At 34.7% G+C, this 27822-nt stretch overlaps 4 protein-coding genes across 13 annotated transcripts in view; 2 read left to right on the top strand and 2 right to left on the bottom strand.

Moving 5' to 3' along the window:
* Positions 1-459: 459 nt before the first annotated feature.
* On the top strand, positions 460-22038 carry LOC147402180 (nicotinamide/nicotinic acid mononucleotide adenylyltransferase-like). Its single transcript, XM_086443726.1, has 10 exons — positions 460-599; positions 769-850; positions 1291-1364; positions 1934-2019; positions 18312-18395; positions 20040-20124; positions 20616-20695; positions 21077-21178; positions 21768-21826; positions 21911-22038. The coding sequence occupies exons 2-10, from the start codon at positions 774-776 to the stop codon at positions 22029-22031; spliced, it is 768 nt and encodes a 255-aa protein (XP_086299852.1). The 5' UTR covers positions 460-599; positions 769-773; the 3' UTR covers positions 22032-22038.
* Positions 493-27822, top strand: part of LOC147402178 (nicotinamide/nicotinic acid mononucleotide adenylyltransferase-like) — a 37962-nt gene continuing 10632 nt past the window's right edge. Inside the window, exon 1 of the mRNA XM_086443728.1 lies at positions 493-599. The gene's annotated coding sequence lies outside the window, so the exon portion shown is untranslated. The remainder of the gene's footprint in view (positions 600-27822) is intronic.
* On the bottom strand, positions 6957-13945 carry LOC147402181 (uncharacterized). Of its 8 annotated transcripts, none has more exons than XR_015178836.1 (4): positions 11057-13945; positions 10497-10708; positions 7812-10331; positions 6957-7714 (listed from the first exon to the last, which is right to left on the bottom strand). XR_015178836.1 is itself a non-coding variant. In XM_086443708.1 (2 exons), exon 1 carries the CDS (start codon positions 13821-13823, stop codon positions 11064-11066), a length of 2760 nt encoding a protein of 919 aa, XP_086299834.1. In that variant the 5' UTR covers positions 13824-13945; the 3' UTR covers positions 7301-7714; positions 11057-11063. The 8 variants fall into 8 exon arrangements, 1 of the variants encoding a protein (XP_086299834.1); XR_015178835.1 differs by having other exon boundaries at positions 6958-7714; positions 10557-10708; XR_015178837.1 differs by lacking the exon at positions 10497-10708 and having other exon boundaries at positions 7303-7714; positions 7812-7963; positions 10171-10331; positions 11057-13944.
* On the bottom strand, positions 21693-27687 carry LOC147402179 (uncharacterized). 3 transcript variants are annotated; one of them, XR_015178832.1, is made up of 3 exons: positions 24713-27687; positions 24194-24343; positions 21693-22118 (listed from the first exon to the last, which is right to left on the bottom strand). XR_015178832.1 is itself a non-coding variant. In XM_086443707.1 (2 exons), the coding sequence occupies exon 1, from the start codon at positions 27486-27488 to the stop codon at positions 24720-24722; it is 2769 nt and encodes a 922-aa protein (XP_086299833.1). In that variant the 5' UTR covers positions 27489-27687; the 3' UTR covers positions 21693-22118; positions 24713-24719. The 3 variants fall into 3 exon arrangements, 1 of the variants encoding a protein (XP_086299833.1); XR_015178833.1 differs by lacking the exons at positions 24194-24343; positions 24713-27687 and adding an exon at positions 23644-24184; XM_086443707.1 differs by lacking the exon at positions 24194-24343.

Genomic DNA, 27822 nt, shown 5'->3' with positions numbered 1-27822 from the left:
GATAAAACAGGAGAGTTTTTGTAATAAAATTGCAACAGATAGGTGTGCCCGATAAATCTCTCTATAAAAAAACCAAGGCTAGATTTCCTTTAAATCAACGAATATAAATAAATAAATAAAATCTCACTGGAAAACCCTCGTCACTTTCTCACTATTTCTTTAAAGAGAAAATCCAAAATTTTCTCCTAAAAACCCATCATCTTCGGGCTCCAAAATATTCGGATCGGTAACGGTTTAATATATATCCGGTGCCGAACCGATCCGTTGCCTGCTCTACCTGCGTGCAGGCCACTTCAAATTGACGGACTCTCGACAGTCTTGCACCCTTGATTCTTAAGTCTTAAAGAGTCCTTGATAAGGAACCAGACACAGAAACTCTCTCTCTCTCTCTCTCTCTCTCTTCCAAAATTAATAGTTTTGCTCGAATTCTATAGAGTGGACTTTGACCCAGATGAATTAGACCAAAAATTGAAGAATTTGCAGTACCCATGTTGATTTCCAGCTCTCTTCCATAACTAAACCAGCTTTATATTATTGGATTTTGGATCATGCCCAAAGGGTTCAACCCCAGAGATTATTTCTGATTTTTTTTTTCTCAGGTAATCTTTGAAGTTTTGTTATTTTTTTCATTGAGGAATTAAATGTTCATAGAATGTTTTGGTTTATTTCTACTACTTTTGCTTTTTTCTTCAGATTTGTTTACAAATGATCCATTTTTCTTTGATTGAATGTTAAAAGCTTAACTGTGTAAGTTTAATTTGGTTTCAGAAATTATGGATATTCCACTGCCCTTGAATAAATTATTTTTGGGATCAATGGCTCAAGATGCCTCATTGGAAACTGTAACCAAGTGAGTTTATTTATTTTTTCTACATATGTCTTTTGATTTATCTTCATTACCAACACAATCTCATTGGTCTAGAATGGGTTTATTAGTTGTTTCCAAGTGCTATTGTTTTTTATCTTTTTCGAACACTGGTTTATGTCTATATTGGGTTCACTGCCACCTAATATTATAAATTTTTTAAACCCAAATGCACATGACTAGAAATACGAGCTATACTTAATCTTTTAAAAAGAATATCAAAATTTTAATTTATGAAAACGGAATATGTCGATAACAAAATGAATTGAGGTTCAATGTATAAGGTGGGTTCCTCATGTGGAATCAAGTTAAATATGTGCACACACACTTGATGGATTTTCATGCCCACATAGCTGCTATAGGATTGCAATTTTCTTTTTGTTTCCTTTTTTTAGCTGATATTTTTTCTTCTCTTGTTAAACCAGGGACATGATTTGTGTTGTTTTCGTATCAACTGAAAGTTTCAATCCTCCTACTTTTATGCATTTACGCATGTTTGGTAAGTAATGCATTTGTTTTCTTGTTTCTTTGTTAGCTTTTATCATTTAACCATCAAAATCTTATGCCAACTATTTAGGGTTGGCTACATGAATCTTTTCCTCCATTTCATTCTATTCAGTTCCATGTATTCCTCCAGGGAAAACTTTTACAATTCAAATCATCAATTTCTTTTTATGCTTAGTTAATCATTCATTTGTTTTTATGCTTAGTTAATTATATTGTGCTTAATTAATGTGATTATTGGAGCTTAAGGGTCTGATAAAGATTTAATAGAATCTGAACTTTATTGATTTTTATTTATTTATGGGTAAGCTGGACTTGAACCTTAAAGGTTCTTTGCAACGTGTCAAACCAACTGAGCTATGGGTCTAAGCCCACATAAACGACGGCTTTAACGGGATTTGAACTTGGGTCATTTGAAAATGTGATCAAATGGTGACTTGAACTCAAGACCTCTTATTTTGTAAAGAGAGACCTTGACCACTACGCCCAACTGTTGTTGGTGAACTTTATTATTTATAATACTTTAGTATCTATAGGTAACGCAGATTCTATTTTGATGCTTAGAACTGGCAAGAGATGCATTGAATTCAGAAGGTTATTTTGTTATTGGAGGCTACATGTCACCTGTGAATGATGCATACAAGAAGAGGGTATGTGGTTTTTTGTAGCTTCTCATTAAAGCATGCAAATATTAAAAAATTTGAGTTGCATCTCATTGTGCTTATACAGTCCTTTTAATCCATTGCATGGGTTCGAAGGGATGTTTTAGTCAAATAAAAAAAATGCACTTGAATAGAAAGAAAGAAAAACTTCTCAATGACATAATATGAGCCAAGATTGAACATCTCAAGGGAATGTTAATAATAACGGAAAACTGTGCAGCTGGCTAAGGTACGACTTTGGCTAGGATTGAACATGGCTTCATCGGCCTGGTCACTTGTTGGCCTTGGTTGGACTGGGACTGCTCATATCGGTCTAATATGTCTGTCACGAAGCCCATGATGAATACATACATCACAGTAACACAAAGCACAACGTTTAAGTGTTATTTTCTTTCTGTAGGGCTTTATATCTGCTCAACATCGGATTCAGTTGTGTGATCTTGCTTGCAAAAGCTCATCTTTTGTAATGGTGGATTCATGGGAGGGTTTTTTATATCTAACAAAAAATTCTTTGTTTTTTTTTTTTTTTTGGCTCAAATACTTTACTTTAATGATTTAGTTCTATTGACAAACATGATTTCATGGTTGTGATAATGAATTAATGTATTTGTTTGTATCCCAAGTTCCAACTTCCATAAAAGAAAATTTTATACATTATGCTTGAGAATGAAAATAATTCTTTTTTCTTTTTTTGATAAGTGAAATAAATTGAAAACGAGTGAAAAGAGTATACAAAGAGGCCGAGAAGGCCTCACAAGGGACAACAAGAAAACAAAAAGCTACAGCGTTAGTGATTACATAAAGAATTTCATTTACATGGGGATTGTTAGACATTTTGAGTTGGTCGCAATTCAATCAAGTGTTTTAGGTTCTTGAACTTTTTTCAATTCTATATCAATCATTTTGTAATATACTAATCCCCTATGAACATCACTCCGATGCATCAATTCACATCATTTTGAACCACTTGTGAACTCCAACCTTAGAACTAGCACATAAAATATTAATTATAGTACAAAAAACCTGTCCTGTATCACCAAAAGTGTCCTTGTACAGCATGTATTGGGCTCACTATCCTGTAGCAAGGAGTACCAGATATTTAAAAAAAAGCACAATAATACAGGCTGCACAACAGTGGCGTTAAGCTCTGTCAAATGCTTGGTAATTGAGGTGACAAAACCTTAGGATAAAAGTGAAAAGTAGAGAAAAATGACTAGTGCATGATCATTGCAAGAATAAGTGTGACCTTGCAAATGCTCGAAACTTTAGGGAAGATCCCTCAAATTAATTCTGCTTTGTTTACTGGAATTGAATGTCCCAGTGGTCGTATTTTCCATTCATCATCATTGCGTATCCCTATCCCATGGAGGCAATTCCACTGCTTTTTTTTTTCTTTCTTCAAATGTCTCAATGCCTTCATATATATTATTGAAGGGCATATGTGGTCGGTTTGTTCTATTTTATTTTTTTATCAGTTCAAGATCAAGAATGCACTCAATACAGGAAATCCATCAAGTTAAAAGATTAAGATACCAAAAAGAAAAATAACGCTTCTTTTTCTGAATTTGAATATGGATGTATGGCTTTACAACCTGAGCTATTGACTTAGTGGATTAAAGCCATGAAGTTATTCTGTGATAATAGTGGTTCATCTCATACAAGATAGAGATCGATTGCCGCATGCAAAATCATGTGTTGAATATGTGAAACAATTTTCTTATAGAGCATAGATTAGCAATCTGAGAGGGTCACATTAAGTGTTGAAGGAATTCTTGTGAGTGTCCTTAGTTATATTATATAAGGAAACATCATAAAAAGAATATAATTTCTAGCATTTACTGACTGATTTCAATACGAATTTAGAGAAGAACATGGTGCTTCATTTATAAAATTTCATTTATTTTGTGTTGTGCTTTTATCTGACCTAGGGACTCTTCCACGGTGCTAAGATCTTTACTCTCATCTCATTATGTCATCGATGATAGAAAATTGTTGCAAAGGATTTGAGAATTCAAGATACCTGCTTACCCCTTATGATGAACTGTTGAGTGGTTCGGTCCATTGTGCTGGCGTATGCCCCCAGAACCTACCTTTTGGAGTCTGGGATTGGAGAACGATAATGCTATACCATCTTCTGAGCGAGCATTTCTGTTAATAATATTACTACTGTTCTAAAATAACTAATAGTAAATTTCTTTTGCAGGCAAACCAAAGTAGCTACCAACGCACTTTGACCATTTTGGCTATAGAATCCAGAATTGCTTGTGTGGAAGTGGGATGATTTGCAAAGGTAGTTTTTTCCTTCTTTTTTTTTTCAAATGGTAAGAGGCAGACCCCCAACCAGAAGGAATACTCCACAGCAACATTTACATCCTTATATAGGCATATGCCCATTGGCATCCTTCAACACAATATCCATCAATTCTAAGGAAAAATCTCTAGTTTCTAAGGAAACAAACTCAATAGAGGGGTGCATTGAATTTTTCCACTAATTTGCATTTGATATGTACTTAATCATGGAAGTGTCCTCACTACCATTGTGTATACTTTTCGTCTTTTAAGCCTTGAAGCAGTTAATGCAAATTGTGAACTTACAGAAAAAAAAAAAAAAAAAAGAAAAAAAAAAAGACAATTGTGAACTACTTTGGTCTTTCAGGATTGATTTTTTTGTTTGGTGACAGAAACTTTTCTTGCAAATATCATTTTTAATGAATGCGGCTTATCATGTTACATGTATTATTAGAATACAAATGCATTTATAATTTATTTCCATTTTTTATTTTTGGGTGGAGTGTGAACTATTGCTTTTTTGTTTTCCTCACAGAATCCCTCAAAGTCATGCTTGTCTGTGGTTCTGATCTACTTGAATCTTTTGGTATTCCTGGAGCATGGATTCGTGAACAGGTATATCTCAGAAAGAAAAAGAAAAAAGAAAAAAGGGAATCTTCCTTTTTTTTTTCAATTGTACTTCCTATTGTGTTCTTCCATGAACAGACTAGTTTCTTTGGACACTAATATGAACCAATCTGCAGACCTGGGATGTAGGACTCTGTCTATGACCAAATCAAGGAGATCCTTGCAATGAAAACAAAACAATTTATTAAGTGTTTTTCCTAATATGGTGTTTGAGAATGTCTTCCTTTTTCTTGAATAAGAAAAACAAAATATTCTCTTTAAAGGTCTCAACTAGTTCTGGGAAAGGGGGAATTCATCTTTGTTTTCCAAACTCAAACTTTATTTAGGACCTTTACGATAGCTGGAATAACTGATCAAATATCCCTCTATGGTTTTACAGGTTTGGACCATATGCAAAGATTATGGCATCGTCTGCATTCATAGGAAAGGCAAAAACATTGAGAATGTCATATCTGCTGATGATATTTTGAATGAATATAAGGTAATAAGAATCTTTGGTGGTTCCATCTATATATTTTTAAAAGTGTACTTTCATAAACAGCTAAATCTCATCATGGATGGGCTTTGGACCCATAGTTCAGCTGGTTTGACAAAAATTGCAAAGAAACTTTGAGGTCATGGGTTCAAGTCTAGCTTACCAATAAAAATTAAAAAAATAAAAAGCCATCATGGATGTGGGTTTGTGCTCTATATGCAGCACTCTTATGCCCCCTTGTCAATCAGGTTTTATTGACTGGTCACCACGTGGAGTCAGCTATGGCACCAAAAGTGTTGTCATTTAAACTCTGATTCATGAACATATTTTACCAGTTGTAAATATTTTCGGTTCATCGACTATTCAAAAGCAAAACACACACATGCACACTCACAAAGATTTTATTTAGATAAGGGACATGACTTTATCCAAGAGATTCTCCATATATTGGATCTTACTTGATGTGCAATGGGCACATCCATCGATTTCAGGTAGAGACAAAGAAAGAACCATGATTTTAAAACTCGGTTTCACATCTCGTCTCGTCCATGCCAGATACTGAGTTGTCTCGGATGAGTTTTCCGATACATTGGATGCGTCTCGTTCAAAAATTTGAAAAATGATCGTGGGGTTTTAAATCTTGTCCGAAAAATTGACTTGTCGGTTAGTCTTGTCCATGTTTGATTCCTAGACAACTCGAGTAATACGTCTCGGTCTCGGACGAGTTTTGAAACCATATAAAGAACCCAGCATTCCATATTAATTCCTTAAAGAACTAATATCATTCTACATTTCATGTCTGTTTATTTTGTCAGAGTAACATCAAAGTTGTGGATGAAATCAGCTCGACAAGAGTAAGGTAAATGATTTTTCGATTTATTCACAAAATACATTAGATAACATGAACATGTTGATTAGCATAATAGCATTGAAAGGGGAGCCTCTTTTTGTTAATCTTTTCAGGGAATGCAATTCAAGAGGGTTATCAGTCAAATATCTTACTGCAGATGAAGTTATTGATCATATCAAGGAACAACACTTGTACTTCAATACAAATGAAAAAATAATCATTTCAGTTTTAAATTGCATACCAACCTCCCCGAAATTAATTTGTAACACTAATTGCATATCTTCGTATTAAGCATTTATGACGTTATAATTATGTAAACTCTTAACTGCAATCTACATTTTGAGAAAATAAAGGCACTCAATCATTTATGAACCAGACTCGAGCTTTTTCCGACTTCGTGAGGCAGAATCGAACTTGGGTGTGTTCTGAACTTGATTTATATGTTACTACAAGAATTCTTTACTTCTTTTTTTTAAGGTCATAAGATCAAATAAATCCAATACAGAATAGAATTAGGAATAGATTCAGTTGATTGCATTGTAGGTATTGCTGGATTTATAAGTGGAATGACTAATTTGTTTCCAAGGTTGACTGTATAAGTGACCAATTCCGTTTCCCTCCAAATTTGATAAACTACCAACTTTGACAGGAGGCCAATTCCTATCTTGCATGCACGATTACCCACTTATTCTTTACTCACCATTGTTTATTTACATTGGTGAACTCACCACAGAGGACGTTTTCAAAACTCAAAACAACTCCAAAATAAGACTTAATAGATCACCATGAAAACAAAATCACAAATGGGACTTCTCACAAGTAGAGCAACTCAAACACACCACGTAAATATTTTCAGTATGGTCCCATAATCGACAATGACAGGCTATGGTCGATCGATCACATGAACTACAAGAACCACCTAAACATCTGGTAGATGGAATTTTAAAGAACCTGCAGCGCACGATCTTATTTACAATACAAAAAGCCCGATTGTCACGAAGAAAGAAATATAATTGTTTTGATCAGGTTAGTATTGTTTTAGCTTCAATAAATCCTTTTTCAAATTATATGGTCAACATCATAAATGAACAATAAAACCATGCATCCTCTGTCCTACATGCTCTTGCACATAATCAAACAATTTATCTTCTACAAAAATTACAACATTGCACATTCCATCTTCAAAACCATCATCATCCCTCAAGCATTCCAGGTTTGTCTTGGGGATATTCAACAAAATAAAATGTGAAGTCGTAAACAACTGTTTGAAGTCAAAACAAAAATACAAAAAATGAAAAAGATAAGTCTACATCTACATCAATACCAATAGTGCTGGAAAAGTGGAAAATCCATGACTTCTTTTTAGTATCTGAGGTCTAACAAAGGGGGTGCAAAGCAGCCACACAGCTTACTTGCTTCTCTGACTCCAAGTGCCCTTCAAACTGCAGATAGAATCAACAGGTTAGAGTGATACTAAATAATTACATCCCAATTACAAATGATAGAAAAGCAATAATAGGTTTCAGGTCTCAACCATACACCAATGAATGTGGCTTATCTTGGGTTGGGTCCACAAATATCAAGATGCTGAAACAATACATTCATTGAAGGAGTAAAGATGTCGCAAGTCTTGCTGAAATCAGGATTCTGTGTCCATCAAGCACAGATTTCGAACATTTTAGTTATATAATCTGGAAAAACAACATGAATGAGTCTAAAGGAAAACTAGCACCTGGGAAACAACAATTCACAGGCAAAGGTCGATATAATTTGAACCAAGAATAAAACAAAATTATAACTACTAGGTAACATGCACAATGTTTTGTTAGTAATTAGGCAATCATTTCAAGGACCAAATTAACCACTGGCGAGCTTTAAAAATTATTATTATTTTGTTAGAAATTTCTTCTCATGATAGTCATCTTTATCATCTTGATTTCCTTGGCCTAGGGTTATTATGTGCTAGAAATTTAGGAATTGAGATGAACTCCTCAGTAAAGGCAGGATTCAGATGAACTCCTCCAACTGATCCGTTCTAATACTTATTCTTCTACAACATTTAGTGTTCTATTGTGGAAGTTAGCTGAAAGCTATGAGAAAATGAAATAGACTAATGTAGTGAGAAAACATAAGAAGATAAAACGAAATAAAGCTCTAGATAAAGTTGAGTGGCTAAGGATGAATCGTGTTATCTACAGATCTTACTGTTCAATTTTTCTTCTCATCTATATCATAGTAGGTGAAATAAAACAGCAATTGCACAGTACAAAAATTGATCATAAATACAACAAATTTAGATATTAGTGAATTGTTTAACTTACTTTTTAATAATTATTTTAATAGACTAGTCCTTCATACAATTCAAATTCATGACTGCATAGGCTGCATTGGAACCCCTATTTATAATAGTTTGGAAAATTGTGCCTTTGTGCCACTATCTTATAGTGCACATATTAAAACACCAAACCTCAACAGTAGAAATTGGAGTGGGAACACAATAATCACAAATCAATATTAATTGAATTATTTTACAGGACAAAACAGGAACAGCACCTAAGTTTAAAGGTACAGGACCTGAGTTCAAAGGTTCATACAACTATGTTGGCTCACATTCTACTGCCAAGAAAAATATTAATTTTCCAACTCCCACATAAACTATTGCATCGTTAAAGGGCAACAAGTACACAAGAATCACAGTAAATGTAGAGCACCTATAGCAAAGCCCACAATGAGGAAAAGCTCAGCAGACTCAACCCCAAGGCTCACCCACCCTATGTACAGAAGAAACCTTGGATAGAACTTTAGTAACTAAACTACAGACAGCTGAAATCCCACATCTCAGTACACCACCATAACTAACTTCCTAAATGATCTGGTCTCTTTCAAGGTCAAAGTCTGTCCTAAACTTACTACCTGTCTCAAAGATGACCTATTGATCAGATCTTCACACAATGAATTTACATGAATGGATCTTCACCTTGCTTAGCACCAATAATAAAACCCAAAAACTGAACCATAACCTCCTGCAGTGTAGCATGCATGTCCAGTATTGGATGAGAGAGACAAATACATTGAACTCCGAGTCGAAAGAAGAATTGTAACCAGTCATTGGACCCACCAATTAGGATCCGTGGCTTCAGCCATGAAATTCTCCAATGGAAGAGAAAATGAAGTTTGTCAAAAAGATAACAAAAGTGTGCACAGTGGATTGTTTGTAAAACGGTAGCAGAAGCATCAGAGAGCAACTCAAAAGGAATATTTATTTATTGAATAATGATAATCTTACACCCCCCACATGGCATACTCCTCCATAAACCCCTAACGTGGCATGTGCCAGAACCATAGATTTTTTTCGTCGTATACACAACTGCACATATTTATGGGGATGTGCAGCTGTGTATCCTGAGGAAAAAATCTATGGTTCTGGCACGTGCCACGTTAGGGGTGTATGGGGGAGTATGCAATGTGGGGGTGTCAGATTATCACGACTCTTATTTATTTATTTGATGTGCAAAAACGAATATTAAACTCATTATATAATAATATCTATAAGAAAATAAGAGAAACAAAAAAGATTGAGCCAAAGTATGAACAGCACAACCTATAGATACAAAACAACTTTATTGAGAGAAAAGGGGGAAAAAAAATAGGAAGAATCCAAATGATATCTTCGGCATTTACATTGTCAAGAAACAACTATAAAACCCAGATATTTCAATAAGCTAGATGAAACAAGCAGGTACAATAGAGTTCATAATTTGGACACAGGAAGGCTAAACCCACAACTTGATGGAAATTAAAACGCAAAGACATGTAATGCAGTCACGTAGATTATAACTCAGAAAATAATGCATAGCTGTGGATTTATTAAGCACTCCAAGGGAAAACAATTATATGCCTGTATCAACTGCTGAGAAGCTTGGAATTGTGAAGCCGTTCCCTCATTTCTCATATTGTAATGATTGCTCCATTGGCCTGACGAATACAACTAATTTTCACATCTGCCATCCCAATTACTGGATCAGCATAGGAGATTGTAACTTGCATCTGCTGTGTGACCTGCAAACCGAAAAACACATTTTGATGTTAAATTCTAGCATTAGTTGTTTATTTAGCATTCTTGTTGTGCAAACTTTATATTTTAATTAGGTAGACAACAAGTTCTAGACTTTCGTTTTTTTTTTTTAAATGCTTGATTGGTAAGTCATTGATTAGGAGACTTACAAGTTGATTAGTTCAAGTACACAAGTAGGCGTCAACCCATATCATTATATGCTGTTTTACCTCTTTATTTTATAAATAGATTGAACACCATTTGTTTTGACTGCTATTTGCTACTGTGTTGTTTGAATTCCTTTGACTGACTGGTGCGACTCCAATCATGGTGAAATCCATTCTCAGGCAGCAACTTCATGAATCTGATGCCCATGGGCTCTCTGACACAATCCAACAATCAATTTGCTTCAAAATCATAAAGTACAAACAATTTTTCCATCCTAAAATTCAGATCTATAAAACATTTTTTTAGCCTAAATAAAGATCTGTTAAAGTTCAATTTTTTTGCCTTGTTTTTTTAACTTTATGCACCCTAATTCAAACCTCTATTTTAGCTCAACTCCTAAAATTCTAGTACATAAGTATCATGGACCAAGGAAATCATGATGATGAAGATTATGATTATCTTAAGAAATTTCTAGCAATATATGTATCTATTAAAGTATGCTGCTAGTTACAGTGTTCCTTGAAGTATTAGTTTAATACTAGTTCAACATTGAGTAGATTACCTTTTCCTTAGCTTTCTGGCAAGAACTTACGAAGCATCTCTATGTGTTCACGATCTGATCCATCCTTCACGAGCAAATTCAACACCATAGATGTGGTCTCCGCATTTGCCGAGAAACCCCTCTTAACCATCTCGTCAAGAAGTTGCATTGCCTTAAAGATAGCATTATTTTCAAGGAATCCTTGCACCATAATATTGAATGTGACATCATTTGGAGTTAAATCCTTCTCTTCCATTTCCGTAAATAAATCTTCACCTTCTATAAGCATTCCCGCCTTGAGAACACCATTGATCATTGTGTTATAGGTTTTAATGTTGGGTTGCAAATCTTTGGTAGGAAGGTTGCAAAACAATCGCTTTGCTTCCTTTAGATTCCCAGTTTTGCACATATAATTAATGAGGGTGTTGTAAGTTAAAATATCTGCTTTCAATCCATTGCTTTCCATCTCATTAAATAGTTTCACTGCCTCAGAAAAATATTTGTTTGTGCATAAGCCCACAAACAAGGTATTGTATGTGACGCTATTTGGAATTTCACCATGAGCTTGTATCTCATTGAAAAGTTCTTGAGCATCCACCACTCTCCCAACCTTGCATAATCCACTAATAAGTGTGCTGTATGTAATTGCATTGGGAGTTAATCCCTTGTGACGCATATCCACACACAGTTGCATGGCCTCATCCAATCTCCTAGCCTTGCAATAGCCATTGATCAAAATGTTATAGCTATACACATCAGGATCATGACCACTACCACCCATTGAGTCAAAAACCCTTATTGCATCTTTCATTTGACCTTGCAAACAGTATCCATCCATCAAGGTATTGTACGTGACTATGTCTGGTTCTACACCTCTTTGAATCATCAGTTCCAATAGTTGATGTGCTTCTTTGGCCATCCCTTCTTTGCAAATAGCATCCACTAATATATTAAATGTTACTATATTAGGAGTAATGTTGCGATCTACCATTTCATTGAATAACCCTTTGGCATCTTTCCATTGACTCAAAATGCATAGTTCATGAATCAAAGAGTTGTACATGAAAACGTTGGGTTCAAAACCTCTACGAGACATTTCCTGAAATACATCGTGCGGTTCTTTAGTCCTCCCATCTTTACAAAGACCATCTACAAGAATGCTAAAGGTTATTACATCAGGTGAGATTCCATGGTTCACCATGTCATAGAACAAGCTTTCAGCTTCTTTCAAAAGGCCAAAATTGCATAGACCATGAATTAAAGAATTATAAGTGACAACATCTGGCACAATGTCTTTTTTGCCAATCATTTCTTGAAAGAGATTCAGTGCCTCATTTACGCGACTCTCCTTGCAAAGTCTGCCAACAATACTATTATACATCATTGTATCAGGCTTCCCAAATCGTCCTCCTTTGTAGTCCATCCCCCTTATCAACCTAAGAGCCAAATTAACGTTCCCAGCTTTGCAAAGCCCATCAACCACAGTACCATATGTGACTACATCGTGTGGATATCCATTCTTGACTATTTCCTTGAACAACTCCATCGCCTGTGTTACTTTATCTTCCTTAAAGAGCCCCTTAAGCAGAGTGTTCAAAGTTAAGGGATCTGGTTCAAACCCACGTTTGAGAATCACTCCGAAAACAGAAAAACCGAAATCAACACGACCCAAGTTGCAGTAGCAATTAATTAAAATGTTAAATGATGTTCTATTTGGAAAGATTTTATGATCTACCATTTCATTGAATAACCTTGTTGCTTCTTTCCCTTGACCTGACACAAATAGTCCATGAATCAAAGAGTTGTACGTGAAAACATCGGGATGAACACCTCTTTGAGACATTACTTCAAATACATCATGAGCTTCCTTAGTCCTCTCATCTTTACAAAGACAATCAACCAAAATGTTAAAGGTTGTTACATCAGGTGAGATTCCATGGTTCGCCATATCATAGAACAAGCTTTCAGCTTCTTTCAAGAGGCCATACTTGCATAGACCATGAATTAAAGAGTTGTAAGACAGAACATCGGGCATAATACTTTTATCAATCATTTCTTGAAAGAGTTTCAGTGCCTCATTTACATAACTCTCCTTGCAAAGTCTGTCAATAATGGTACTATAAATCTTTCTATTAGGCTTCCATCTTCTTTGCTCCATCTCCCTCATCAACGTAAGAGCCGCATTAACATCCCCACTCTTGCAAAGCCCGTCGACTATTGTAAGATAAGTGACTTCATTTTGTGGATACCCATTCTCTATTATTTCTTTAAACAACTCCATCGCTTGCCTTACTTTATCCTCTTTAAAGAGCCCCTTAAGCAGAGTGACCAAAGTTGAGGGATGTGGTTCAAACCCACGTTTCAGAATATTTCCAAAAACAGAAAAACCGAAATCAACACGACCCAAGTTGCAGTAGCAATTAATTAACATGTTAAACGTATATAAATCTGGTTGGATTTCATTTCCTTGTGCAGAAGAAGAATCCATCATCAATGTAGTAAACATAGGTAACAAGATAGAATAATGTTTCATCTTGGTGATGGCTCCAAATAGTAGATTAAAAGGAACAATGGAGGGGATGGGTTGGATTTGAACCAAACGATGGAACAAACCCAATGCCTCATCAAGCCCAAGTGTTCCTGATTTACACCTATCTCTGACCAAATTCTCGATGGGAGGGTGGTGGTGTTTTGTAGTTTTGGAACGAAAGAGCAGAAAATAAGAGAATTTAATCAACTTTTGATGATCGAAAGTGAGAATCAAAGCATCTCTTCTTAACATAAACATCTCCAACGAATAAGAATGAAAATTAAGAACAACTCTCAGATTTAAAAACGTACTACTATTAATCTTTTTCTCTGTTTCTCTGACCGAAATGCCTTGTACTTCATATTAAGAAACTTTATTTTTTTAATCAATCTAGCTCATGGTTTTTAAACTCGGTATCTCGTCTCAACTCTCTCGTTAAGCTCTGATATCGAGTCATCTCGGATGAGTTTTCCGATACGTTAAAGACTTCTCGTGAGACAAATCTAAAAATTGAATGTGACTTGTAAATCTCGATCAAAAAATGACTTTGTGAGTTGGTGTCATTCAGCTCTGATATCAAATTAAACTCTAGCGATACATCTCGGTCTCAGACAAGTTTAAAAATCATTGTCTAACTCAACTCACTTGGTGTTTGTTTGGTAACACTTCTAAATTTTGAATGGACGTGGTCGAACTTTAAAATTCAGACTTAGAAGTTTTATTTTCGTTTATTTTGTTTCAGATTTTAAATTTTAGACTTTAAAATCAAAATTAAAAAGTTTTGAAATAACGATCCGTTAACAACCCTTTGTTGTAGCTTACATGTGCTTACTAGCTTAGTTGGTGAAGTCTACGGTATACTGACAAAAATCTGTGATTTAAAAAAAAAAATTACAGTTAATTCATGATTTTAATAATTGTCAATTAAATCATGATCTTTGACAAAAAAAATTCTTTGATTTTTCAAATTAACATGATATTAATCGATATTTTTTGAAGAAAAAAAATACATATTATATTTTATTCTTAGTATTTTATAAGTGGTGTTCTATGATTTGATGCGTGAAATACAATTTTTTTTTTTATACATTTTTAAGACTTATAAAAATTATTTTAATTTTTTAATATGATGTTTTTCCGAACTTATCAATCTTTTTTCGACTTTTTCCAATGCTTTTTATCGCCAAACTATTCCCAAACCCCAACTTTGTCACTATTGTCTATGGGGATGATATAATAGACCTAAGTTTATTACCATCAACACCGAATAACTGATCTAATTAAAACGGTTTTACCAAATTAAAAAATAATCAAAATGTTGAAAATAAAATAAATAGGGAATAATTATTCTCAATTTGGGCCCCGTAACCCCATGATATTAAAACGAAAACTTAATGGATCGATTTTTTTTCTAATTATTGATATAGACATTGGATGTTGGTTAAAATAAATAATCAAATCAATGATAATGAGTCAATCATGAAAAATTAATAAAATCCAATAACTAAAAATCACCAATCAAGTTGATTGTTTGTATATAAATAGATTCATCTATATACCTTCTTATAAGGTTAGTTGGCCTGAAACAAGTTCCACAAGACAATGAAGAAGGTAACATCAAACTTTTTGTACAAATGAATAAGCAAATTCATTCGATCCGATTTTGTAACTCAACCTAACATAATATTTCAAAAACTCATTAAAGTGGCATGTGCAAAGAATCATAAAATTTTTGCCTCGGGATGCACAATTGCACTATGGTTCTTTGCACACACCATGTCGGTGAGTTTTTTAGTTATCTTTTTTGGTTGAGTTATAAGAAATAAAAAAAAAGTACTGATTTTGTAACTCAACGTAAGAGAGTAACTCAAAAACTCATTGATATGGCATGTACAAGAATCATCGATTTTTTTTTCCTTTGGATACATAATTGCACATGTTTTATGAGGATCTGCTATTATGTATTTAGGAAAATCTACAATTCTTATAGAGAACACGTCAGTTGAGTTTTTGAGTCACCTTGTCAAGTTGAGTTAGATTATCATTACAAAAAATATAAAAAGAGAGATTTACCCGATGGACCTAACTGTTGCACTTTTATTACAAAAACTCCCTTAGAGTTCTAACAACTCCAAAGGAACCTTGCTTTATGAAGGTCGTTACCCACCAAACCTCACTTTATCAAGTTCATCACCAAGCAAACCCTATAGTGGGATCCACATGATGAATTTCTAATTTTTTATAGTTAATTTGTTACTTAACATACCTTGGAGTGGATTCCGACCACATTAATTTGTGGCATTCAAAAATATGATTTAACGTACAAGATTATAAATGATAAAATTCTAAGAACTTTCAAAAAAGAATTTGAAAACATATTTTTCAACATCTACTATCAAGATCAAAATTTATATTTTTTTTTCTGTAATTTTTTTCTGTCAAATCTAAGTTTTTAAATGCAATATAGAAGTTTGTGTTGTTGGATTGCTAATTTGATTGTCCATGTGGGTCCAATGACCCTTAGGGTATGTTTGATTGCATGGAAAGTGACTTTCCATGGAATTTGAAATCCATGAAAAAATAATTGTAGAAAATATGTAGAGTTGGAAAATCAAATTCCATTGTTTGATTTTACTTGGAAAAAATCATGGAAAATAATAGAAAAAAGAATAAGAGGAGGAGGGGGAGAGGAAGAAGAAGATGAAGAGGAAGAGGGAGTGGGGAGGATGTGGCGGCGATGGCAGTGGCGACGGCAAGGGTAGCGGCGTCGTAGACGATGGCGACGGCTACGGTGGAGATGACGACGATGGAGGTAAGTGAGGAAGAAGATGGGAGAACATTGTGGAGACGGTGACGGCGGTGGAGGTAAGTTAGGAAGAAGATGATAAGGAAGATCCGGGGGGAGAAAGTGGTGCTGGTGATGATGAAAGAGGCGAGAGAGAGAGAGAGAGATGGTGGCCGGAGATGATGATAACGGAGACGGAGATGACGATGGCGATGATGACGACGACGAGATTAGTGTAATGGTGTTGGTGGTGGTAGGGAAGAAGAAGATATGAGTGGGGAAGAATTGGGGATGGAAAATATGGGTGGAAAAGTGAAATCCATGTTTTGGTGGACTTTTTGAAGGGGGTGGAAAATAAATTTTCATTTCCATATGCAATCAAATACTTTAAAAATGCCATTTTCCATGGAAATTGATTTTCCACCCTATTTTCCATGTGCAATCAAACATACCCTTAGTAGAAATCTTACTAAATTAGTCATGGTGGCATGATTCGTAAAATAAGGTTTGTACAAATGGGGATGTTAATAGATAATTGAAAATTCGAATGCGATTCAAATTTGAATTCAATTCCTTATCCGACACAGATTCAGATATTAACATTTCGAATTCAATAATATCCGATTCGAAATAATAAATAATATATATTATTTTATTTGATTTATTTTTTATATAAATAACATAATATAATATATATTATTTTATTTTATTTATTATATATATAATATAATATATCATAAGTATTTTAAATAATAAAAAATCAATGAGAGTAGGAAAAATTTTACTTTTTTTTTAATATATAAATTATTCGAATTCTAATTAGATATTATCCGATATCCAATAGGATAATCGGATTCAAATTCGGATAGAGTTTTAGAACATTTGTCGGATTCGAATTCAAATTCAAATATGAATACTAAATAAAAATTTTGGATTCGAATTCAAATATTGTTGCATCTGAACCAATAAGCATCGATTGACATCATGCAAGTAACAAATTTGATAAAGCATGGGGAATTTTAGTAATAAAATTGCATCAAATTTTATTATTAAATAAATAAATAAATCTCCTGGAAAACCCTCGTCCCTTTCTCTCTATTTCTTTAAAGAGAAAATCCAAAATTTTCTCAAAAAAACCCATCATCTTCGGGCTCCAAAATATTCGGATCGGTCACGGTTTAATACATATCCGGTACCGAACCGATCCATTGCCAGCACAACCTACGTGCAAGACAGTTCAAATTGACGGACTCTCGACAGTCTTGCAATCTTGATTCTTAAGTCTTAAAGAGTCCTTGAAAAGGTACCAGACACAGAAACACTCTCTCTCTCTCTTTCTTCCAAAATTAATAGTTTTGCTCGAATTCTATAAAGTGGACTTTGACCCAGATGAATTAGACCAAAAATTGAAGAATTTACAGTACCCATTTCCCAAGAAAGGAGTGAAACATTTTGAAATATTCACCAAAACCAGTATTTTTATCATTAAAATACTGTGAAAAAATATGTTTTATGTTATAAAATGAATCTAACAACAATTGATGTTAAAAATATCACACTTTCCATATTGATATGCACCTGTAACATATCTGTACGTTAAGAATACATCAAGTTTGTTGCATTAAGTATATTTAATGTGATTGTGATATAATAGAATATACAAAAATGTACTTGAATAGAAAGAAAGAAAAACTTCTCAATGACATCATATGAGCCAAGATTAAACATCTCAAGGTAATTTTCATAATAACGGAAAACTGTGCAGTTGGTTAAGGTACAACTTGGGCTAGGATTGAACATGGCTTCATTGGCCTGGTCACTTGTTGGGCTAGCTTGGGTATAGCCTTGGTTAGACTGGGATTGCTTATATCGGTCTAATATGTCTGTCACGAAGCCCATGATGAATACATACATCACAGTAACACAAAGCACCATGTTTCAGCGTTATTTTCGTTCTGTAGGGCCTCATATCTGCTGAACATCGGATTCAGTTGTGTGATCTTGCTTGCAAAAGCTCATCTTTTGTAATGGTGGATTCATGGGAGGTATTTTTATATCTAACAAAAATTATTTGTTTTTTATTTTATTTTGGCTCAAATACTTTAATTTGATGATTTAGTTCTATTGACAAACATGATTTCATGGTTGCGGTAATGAATTAATGTATTTGTTTGTATCCCAAGTTCCAACTTCCATAAAAGAAAATTTTGTACATTATGCTTGAGAATGAAAACAATTCAAAAGGAAGATGTATTTATTGCAGAACTTACCCGCTGAAGGTCAAAGATCGATTTACATGGGGATTGTTAGACCTTTTGAGTTGGTTGCAATTCAATCAAGTGTTTTAGGTTCTTGAACGTTTTTCAATTCTATATCAATCATTTTGTAATATACTAATCCCCTATGAAACTCACTCCGATGCATCAATTCACATCATTTTGTTCCACATGTGAACTCCAACCTTAGAACTAGCACATAAAACATTAATTATAGTACAAAAAACCTGTGCTGTATCACCAAAAGTGTCCTTGTACAGCAAGTATTGGACTCACTATCCTGTAGCAAGGAGTGCCAGATATTAAAAAAAGAGCATTATAATACAGGCTGCCAAACAGTGGCGTTAAGTTCTGTCAAATACTTGGTAATTGAGGTGACAAAACCTTAGGATAAAAGTGACAAGAAGAGAAAAAATGACGAGTGCGTGATCATTGCAAGAATTAGTGTGACCTTGCAAATGCTCAAAACTTTAGGGAAGATCCCTCAAGTTAATTCAGCTTTGTTTACTGGAATTGAATGTCCCAGTGGAGGTATTTTCCATTCATCATCATTGCCTATCTCTATCCCATGGAGGCAATTCCACTGCTTTTTTTTTTCTTCTTCAAATGTCTCAATGCCTTGATATATATTATTGAAGGGAATATGTGGTCAGTTTGTTCTGTTTTATTTTTTTATCAGTTCAAGATCAAGAATACACTCAATACAGGACATCCATCAAATTACAAGATTAAGATACCAAAAAGAAAAATAAAGCTTCTCTTTCTGAATTTGAATATGGATGTATGGCTTTACAACCTGAGCTATTGACTTAGTGGATTCAAGTTAACCAAAGCCATGAAGTTATTCGGTGATAATAATGGTTCATCTCACACAAGATAGAGATCGATTGCTACATGGCAAAATGAAGTATTGAATATGTAAAACAATTTTCTTATAGAGCATAGATTAGCAATCTGAGAGAGTCACATTAAGTGTTCAAGGAATTCTCGTGAGTGTCCTTAGTTATATTATATAAGGAAACATCATAAAAAGAATATAATTTCTAGTATTTACCGATTGATTTCAATAAGAATTTAGAGAAGAACATGTTCATTTATAATACTTCTATTATTTTGTGTTGTGCTTTTATCTGACATGGAGACTCTTCCATGGTGCGAAGATCTTTACTCTCATCAAATTATGTCATCGATGATAGAAAATTTTTGCAACGGATTTGGGAATTCAAGATACCTACTTAATCTTATGCTGGACTTTTGAGTGGGTCGGTCCATTGTGCTGGCGTATGCCCCCAGAACCTAACGTTTGGAGTCTGGGATTGGAGAATGATAACGCTTTACGACCTTCTGAGCGAGCATTTCTGTCAATAATATTACTACTGTTCTAAAATAACTAATAGTAAATTTCTTTTGCAGGCAAACCAAAGTAGCTACCAACGCACATTGACTGTTTTGGCTAGAATCCAGAATTGCTTGTGTGGAAGTGGGATGATTTCCAAAGGTAGTTTTTTCCTTCTTTTTTTTTTTTTCCAAATAGTAAGAGGGGGTTAGGCAGACCCCCAACCAGAAGGAATACTCCATGGCAACATTTACATCCTTATATAGGCATATGCCCATTGGCATCCTTCAACACAAACCCAATAGAGGTGATCATTGTTTTTTTTCACTAATTTGCATTTGATATGTACTTAATCATGGAAGTGTCCTCACTACCATTGTGTATACGCTACGTCTTGTTAAGCCTTGAAGCAGTTAATGCAAATTGTGAACCTATAAAAATAAAATAAAAAAGACAATTGTGAACTACTTTGGTCTTTCAGGGTTGATTTTTTTAGTTTGGTGACAAAAACTTTTCTTGCAAATATCATTTTTAATGAATGCGGCTTATCATGTTACATGTATTATTAGAATACAAATGCATATATAATTTATTTCCATTTTTATTTTTTTTTGGGTGGAATGTAAACTATTGCTTTTTTGTTTTCCTCGCAGAATCCCTCAAAGTCATGCTTGTCTGTGGTTCTGATCTACTTGAATCTTTTGGTATTCCTGGAGCATGGATTCGTGAACGGGTATATCTCAGAAAGAAAAAAAAAAAACAGAAATCTTCCCTTGCTTTTCAATTGTACTTCCCATTGTGTTCTTCCATGAATAGACTAGTTTCTTTGGACACTAATATTTACCAATCTGCAGACCTGGGATGTAGGTCTCTGTCTATGACCAAATCAAGGAGATCCTTGCACTGAAAACAAAACAATAAATCAAGTGTTTTTCCTAATATGGTGTTTGAGAGTGTCTTCCTTTTCTTGAATAAGAAAAACAAAATTTTCTTTTTAAATGTCTCAAATAGTTCTGGGAAAGGGGGAAATCATATTTGTTTTCCAAACTCAAACTTTATTTAGGACCTTTAGGGCAGCTGGAAACTGATCAAATATCCCTCTATGGTTTTACAGGTTCGGACTATATGCAAAGATTATGGCATTGTCTGCATTCGTAGGGAAGGCAAAAACATTGAGAATATCATATCTACTGATGATATTTTGAATGAATATAAGGTAATAAGAATCTTTGGTGGTTCTAAATATTTTTTTTTAAAGTGTACTTTCATAAATAGCTAAATCTCATCATGGATGGGGCTTATACCCATAGCTCAGATAGTTTGACAAAAATTGCAAAGCAACTTTGAGGTCGTGGGATCAAGTCAAGCTTAACAATAAAAACAAAAGAAAAAAACAAACCATCATGGATGTGGGTTCTCTATATGCAACACTCGGTGTATATATGCCCCCCTGTCAATCTGGTTTTATTGACTAGTCACCGCGTGGATTCAGCTATGATCCCAAAAGTTTCTTCAATTAAACTATCTGATTCATGAACATAATTTAGTAGTTGTAAATATTTTCAGTTCATCAACTATTCAAAAGCAAACCACACAAATGCACACTCACAAAGATGCAATTTTGATAAGAATATCCTTAATTCAATTAAGGGAAAGAGATTCTCCATATATTGGATCTTACTTGATGTGCAATGGTCACATCCATCGTTTTCAGGTAGAGACAAAGAAAGTGCTAAATGATTTTTCGTATTAATTCCTTAAAGAACTAGTACCATTCATCATTTCATATCTGTTTGTTTCGGCAGAGTAACATCAAAGTTGTGGATGAACTTGTACCTAACCAGATCAGCTCAACAAGAGTAAGGTAAATGATTTTTCGATTTATTCACTGGAGATAACATGAACATGTTGATTAGAAAGGGGAGCCTCTTTTTGTTAATCTTTTCAGGGAATGCATTTCAAGAGGATTATCAGTCAAATACCTTACTGCAGATGAAGTTATTGATTATATCAAGGAGCAACACTTGTACATCAACATCAATAGTGCTGGAAAAGTGGAAAATCCATGACTACTTTTTAGTATCTGAGGTCTAACAAAGGGGGTGCAAAGCAGCCACACAGTTTACTTGCTTCTCTGACTCCAAGTGCCCTTCAAACTGCAGATAGAATCAACAGGTTAGTGTGATACTAAATAATTACATCCCAATTACAAATGATAGAAGAGCAATAATAGGTTTCAAGTCTCAACCACACCAAAGAATGTGGTTGATCTTGGGTTGTGTTCACAAATATCAAGATGCTGAAAAAAATTCATGCATTGAAGGAGTAAAGATGTTGCAAGTCTTGCTGAAATCAGGATTCTGTGTCCATCGAGCACAGATTTTGAACATTTTTGTTATATAATCTGGAACAACAACATGAATGAGTCTAAAGGACAACTAGCACCGGGGAAACAACAATTCACAGGCAAAGGTCGATATAATTTGGACCGAGAATAAAACAAAATTATAACTGTTAGGTAACATGCACAATGTTTTGTTAGTAATTAGGCAATCATTTCAAGGAGCACTACAACCACTGGCATGCTTTAAAAATTATTATTATTTTGTTAGAAATTTCTTATCATGATTGTCATCTTTATCATCATGATTTCCTTGGTCTAGGGTTATCATGTGCTAGAAATTTAAGAATAGAGATGAACTCCTCAGTAAAGGCAGGATTCAGATGAACTCCTCCAACTGATCCGTTCTAATACTTACAAGTAGCACTTTTATTCTTCTACAATATTTAGTGTTCTATTGTGGAAGTTAGCTGAAAGCTATGAGAAAAAGAAATAGAATAACGTAGTGAGAAAAGATAAGAAGATAAAAAGAAATAAAGCTCTAGATAAAGTTGAGTGGCAAAGTAGAAATCATGTTATCTACAGATCTTACAGTTCAATTTTTCTTCTCATATATATCTAGTAGGCTAAATAAAACAGAAATTGCACGGTACAAAAATGGATCATAAATACAACAAATTTAGATATTAGTGAATTGTTTAACTTACTTTTTAATAATAATTTAATAGACTAGTCCTTCATACAATTCAAATTCATGACTGCATAAGCTGCATTGGAACCCCTATTTCTAATAGTTTGGAAAATTGAGCCTTTGTGCCACTATCTTATAGTGCACATATCAAAACACCAAACCTCAACAGCAGAAATTGGAGTGGGAACACAATAATCACAAATCAATTTTAATTGAATTATTTTACAAGACAAAACAGGAACAGCACCTGAGTTCGAAGGGTCGTACAACTATGTTGGCTCACATACTACTGACAAGAAAAATATTAATTTTCCAACACCCACATGAACTATTGCATCGTTAAAGGGCAACAAGTACACAAGAATCACAGTAAATGTAGAGCACCTACAACAAAGCCCACAATTAGGAACATTTCAGAAGACTCAACCCCAAGGCTCACCCACCCTATGTACAGAAGAAACCTTGGATAGAACTTTAGTAACTAAACTACAGACAGCTGAAATCCCACATCTCAGTACACCACCATAACTAACTTCCTAAATGATCTGGTCTCTTTCAAGGTCAAGTCTGTCCTAAACATACTACCTATCTTGAAGATGGCCTATTGATCAGATCTTCACACAATGAATTTACAAGAATGGATCTTCACCTTGCTTAGCACCCATAGTAAGACCCAAAAACTGAACCATAACCTCCTGCAGTGTAGCATGCATGTTCAGTATTGGATGAGGGGGACAAATACATTGAACTCCGAGTCGAAGAAGAATTGTAACCAGGACCCACCAATTGGGATCTGTGGCTTCAGCCATGAAATTCTCCAATGGAAGAGAAAATGAGGTTTGTCAAAATGATAACAAAAGTGTGCACAGTGGATTGTTTGTAAAGCGGTAGCAGAAGCATCAGAGAGCAACTTAAAAGGAATATTTATTTATTGAATAATGATAATGTGACACCCCCACATGGCATACTCCTCCATAAACCCCTAACATGGCATGTGCCAAAACCATAGATTTTTTTCATCATGATACACAACCGTACATATTTATGGGGATGTGCAGTAGTGTATCCTGAGGAAAGAATCTATGGTTCTGGCCCATGCCACGTTAGGGGTGTATGGGGGAGTATGCCATGTGGGGGTGTCAGATTATCACGACTCCTATTTATTTATTTGATGTGCAAAAACGAATATGTTGTTTTACCTCTTTATTTATAAATAGATTGAACACTATTTGTTTTGGCTGCTATTTGCTACTGTGTTGCTTGAATTCCTTTGACTGACTGGTGCGACTTCAATCATGGTGAAATGCATTTTCGGCAGCAACTCCATGAATTTGATGCCCTTGGGCTCTCTGACACAATCCAACAATCAGTTTGCTTCAAAATCATAAAGTACAAACAATTTTTCCATCCTAAAATTCAGATCTATAAAACATTTTTTTAGCCTAATCAACAGCTCGTTTGAGCCTAAATAAAGGTCTGTTAAAGTTGGATTTTTTTGCCTTGTTTTTTCAACTTTATGAACCCGAATTCAAACCTCTATTTTAGCTCAACTCCTAAAATTCTAGTACATAAGTATCATGGACCAAGGAAATCATGATGATGAAGATTATGATTATGTTAAGAAATTTCTAGCAATATATGTATATATTAAAGTATGCTGATAGTTACAGTGTTCCTCAAAGGATTAGTATAATATTAGCTCAACATGAGTAAATTACCTTTTCCTTAGCTTTCTGGCAAGAAGTTACGAAGCATCTCTATGTGTTCACGATCTGATCCATCCTTCACGAGCAAATTCAACACCATAGATGTGGTCTCCGCATTTGCCGAGAAACCCCTCTTAACCATCTCGTCAAGAAGTTGCATTGCCTTAAGGATAGCATTATTTTTAAGGAATCCTTGCACCATGATATTGAATGTGACATCATTTGGAGTTAAATCCTTCTCTTCCATTTCCGTAAATAAATCTTCACCTTCTATAAGCATTCCTGCCTCGAGAACACCATTGATCATTGTGTTATAGGTTTTAATGTTGGCTTGCAAATCTTTGGCAGGAAGGCTGCAAAACAATCCCTTTGCTGCCTTCAGATTCCCAGTTTTGCACATATAATTAATGAGGGTGTTGTAAGTTAAAATATCTGCTTTCAATCCGTTGCTTTCCATCTCATTAAATAGTTTCACTGCCTCAGAAAAAGATTTGTTTGTGCATAAGCCCACAAACAATGTATTGTACATGATGCTATTTGGAATTTCACCATGAGCTTGTATCTCATTGAAAAGTTCTTGAGCATCCACCACTCTCCCAACCTTGCATAATCCCCTAATAAGTGTGTTGTATGTGATTGTATTGGGAGTTAATCCCTTGTGACGCATATCACCACACAGTTGCATGGCCTCATCCAATCTCCTAGCCTTGCTATAGCCATTGATCAAAATGTTATAGCTATACGCATCAGGATCATGACCACTATCGCCCATTGAATCAAGAACCCTTATTGCCTCTTCCATTTGACCTTGCAAACAGTATCCATCCATCAAGGTATTGTACGTGACTATGTCTGGTTCTACACCTCTTTGAATCATCAGTTCCAATAGTTGATGTGCTTCTTTGGCCATCCCTTCTTTGCAAATAGCATCCACTAATATATTAAATGTTACTCTAGTAGGAGTAATGTTGCGATCTACCATTTCATTGAATAACCTTTTGGCATCTTTCCATTGACTCAAAATGCATAGTTCATGAATCAAAGAGTTGTACATGGAAACGTTGGGTTCAAAACCTCTACGAGACATTTCCTGAAATACATCGTGCGCTTCTTTAGTCCTCCCATCTTTACAAAAACCATCTACAAGAATGCTAAAGGTTATTACATCAGGTGAGATTCCATGGTTCACCATGTCATAAAAGAAGCTTTTAGCTTCTTTCAAGAGGCCAAAATTGCATAGACCATGAATTAAAGAGTTATAAGTGACAACATCTGGCACAATATCTTTTTTGCCAATCATTCCATGGTTCACCATATCATAGAACAAGCTTTCAGCTTCTTTCAAGAGGCCAAAGTTGCATAGTCCATGAATCAAAGAGTTGTAAGTGAAAACATCGGGATGAACACCTCTTTGAGACATTACTTTAAATACATCGTGAGCTTCCTTAGTCCTCCCATCTTTACAAAGACAATCAATCAAAATGTTAAAGGTGATTACATCAGGTGAGATTTCATGGTTCACCATATCATAGAACAAGCTTTCAGCTTCTTTCAAGAAGCCAAACTTGCATAGTCCATGAATCAAAGAGCTGTACGTGAAAACATCAGGATGAACACCTCTTTGAGACATTACTTCAAATACATCGTGAGCTTCCTTAGTCCTCCCATCTTTACAAAGACAATCAACCAAAATGTTAAAGGTTATTACATCAGGTGAGATTCCATGGTGCACCATATCATAGAACATGCTTTCAGCTTCTTTCAAGAGGCCAAACTTGCATAGTCCATGAATCAAAGAACTGTACGTGAAAACATTGGGATGAAGACCTTTTTGAGACATTACTTCAAATACATCATGAGCTTCCTTTGTCCTCCCATCTTTACAAAGACAATCAACCAAAATGTTAAAGGTTGTTACATCAGGTGAGATTCCATTGTTCGCCATATCATAGAACAAGCTTTCAGCTTTTTTCAAGAGGCCAAACTTGCATAGACCATGAATTAAAGAGTTATAAGTGAAGACATCTGGCACAATGTCTTTTTTGCCAATCATTTCTTGAAAGAGATTCAGTGCCTCACTTACGCGTCTCTCCTTACAAAGTCTGTCAATAATGGTATTATAAATCTTTATATTAGGCTTCCATCTTCTTTGCTCCATCTCCCTCATCAACGTAAGAGCCGCATTAGCATCCCCACTCTTGCAAAGCCCGTCGACTATTGTAAGGTAAGTGACTTCATTGTGTGGATACCCATTCTTTACTATTTCCTTGAACAACTCCATCGCCTGTGTTACTTTATCTTCCTTAAAGAGCCCCTTAAACAGAGTGTTCAAAGTTGCGGGATCTGGTTCAAACCCACGTTTGAGAATCATTCCCAAAACAGAAAAACCGAAATCAACACGACCCAAGTTGCAGTAGCAATTAATAAACATGTTAAACGTATATAAATCTGGTAGGATTTCATTTCCTTGTGCAGAAGAAGAATCCATCATCATTGTAGTAAACATAGGTAACAAGATAGAGTAATGTTTCATCTTGGTGATGGCTCCAAATAGTTGATTAAAAGGAACAATGGAGGGGATGGGTCGGATTTGGACCAAACGATGGAACAAACCCAATGCCTCATCAAGCCCAAGTGTTCCTGATTTACACCTATCTCTGACCAAATTCTCGATTGGGTGTTGGTGTTGTTTTGTAGTTTTGGAACGAAAGAGCAGAAAATAAGAGAATTTAATCAACTTTTGATGATCGAAAGTGAGAATCAAAGCATCTCTTCTTAACATAAACATCTTCAACGAATAAGAAGTGAAAATTGAGAACAACTCTCAGATTTAAACACGCACTACTATTAATCTTTTCTCTGTTTCTCTGACCGAAATACCTTCAACTTCATATTCATAAACTTTTGTTTTTGAGTCAGTCAAAGAAATGGGTCCATAGGCATTTGAAATCAGTACTTCTCTTCCTATCTCAACTATTCCACGACACTTTAGTATCCACAATGAATTCTAAAATTCAAATACAACAAGAAATAATATTATTATTATTATTCTTAAGTTTTAAAAAAAATTCAAATTTTAAAAGAAAATTAAATTATTTAAACTTTATCCAAAATGTTGAAAA

Source organism: Akebia trifoliata, chromosome 5 (assembly GCF_017979445.1).
Source record: "Akebia trifoliata isolate Shusen 1 chromosome 5, ASM1797944v1, whole genome shotgun sequence".
NCBI classification, from domain to species: Eukaryota; Viridiplantae; Streptophyta; class Magnoliopsida; order Ranunculales; family Lardizabalaceae; genus Akebia; species Akebia trifoliata.
Note: the sequence above shows the minus strand (reverse complement) of the source record. Positions and strands in the feature narration are given on the sequence as shown.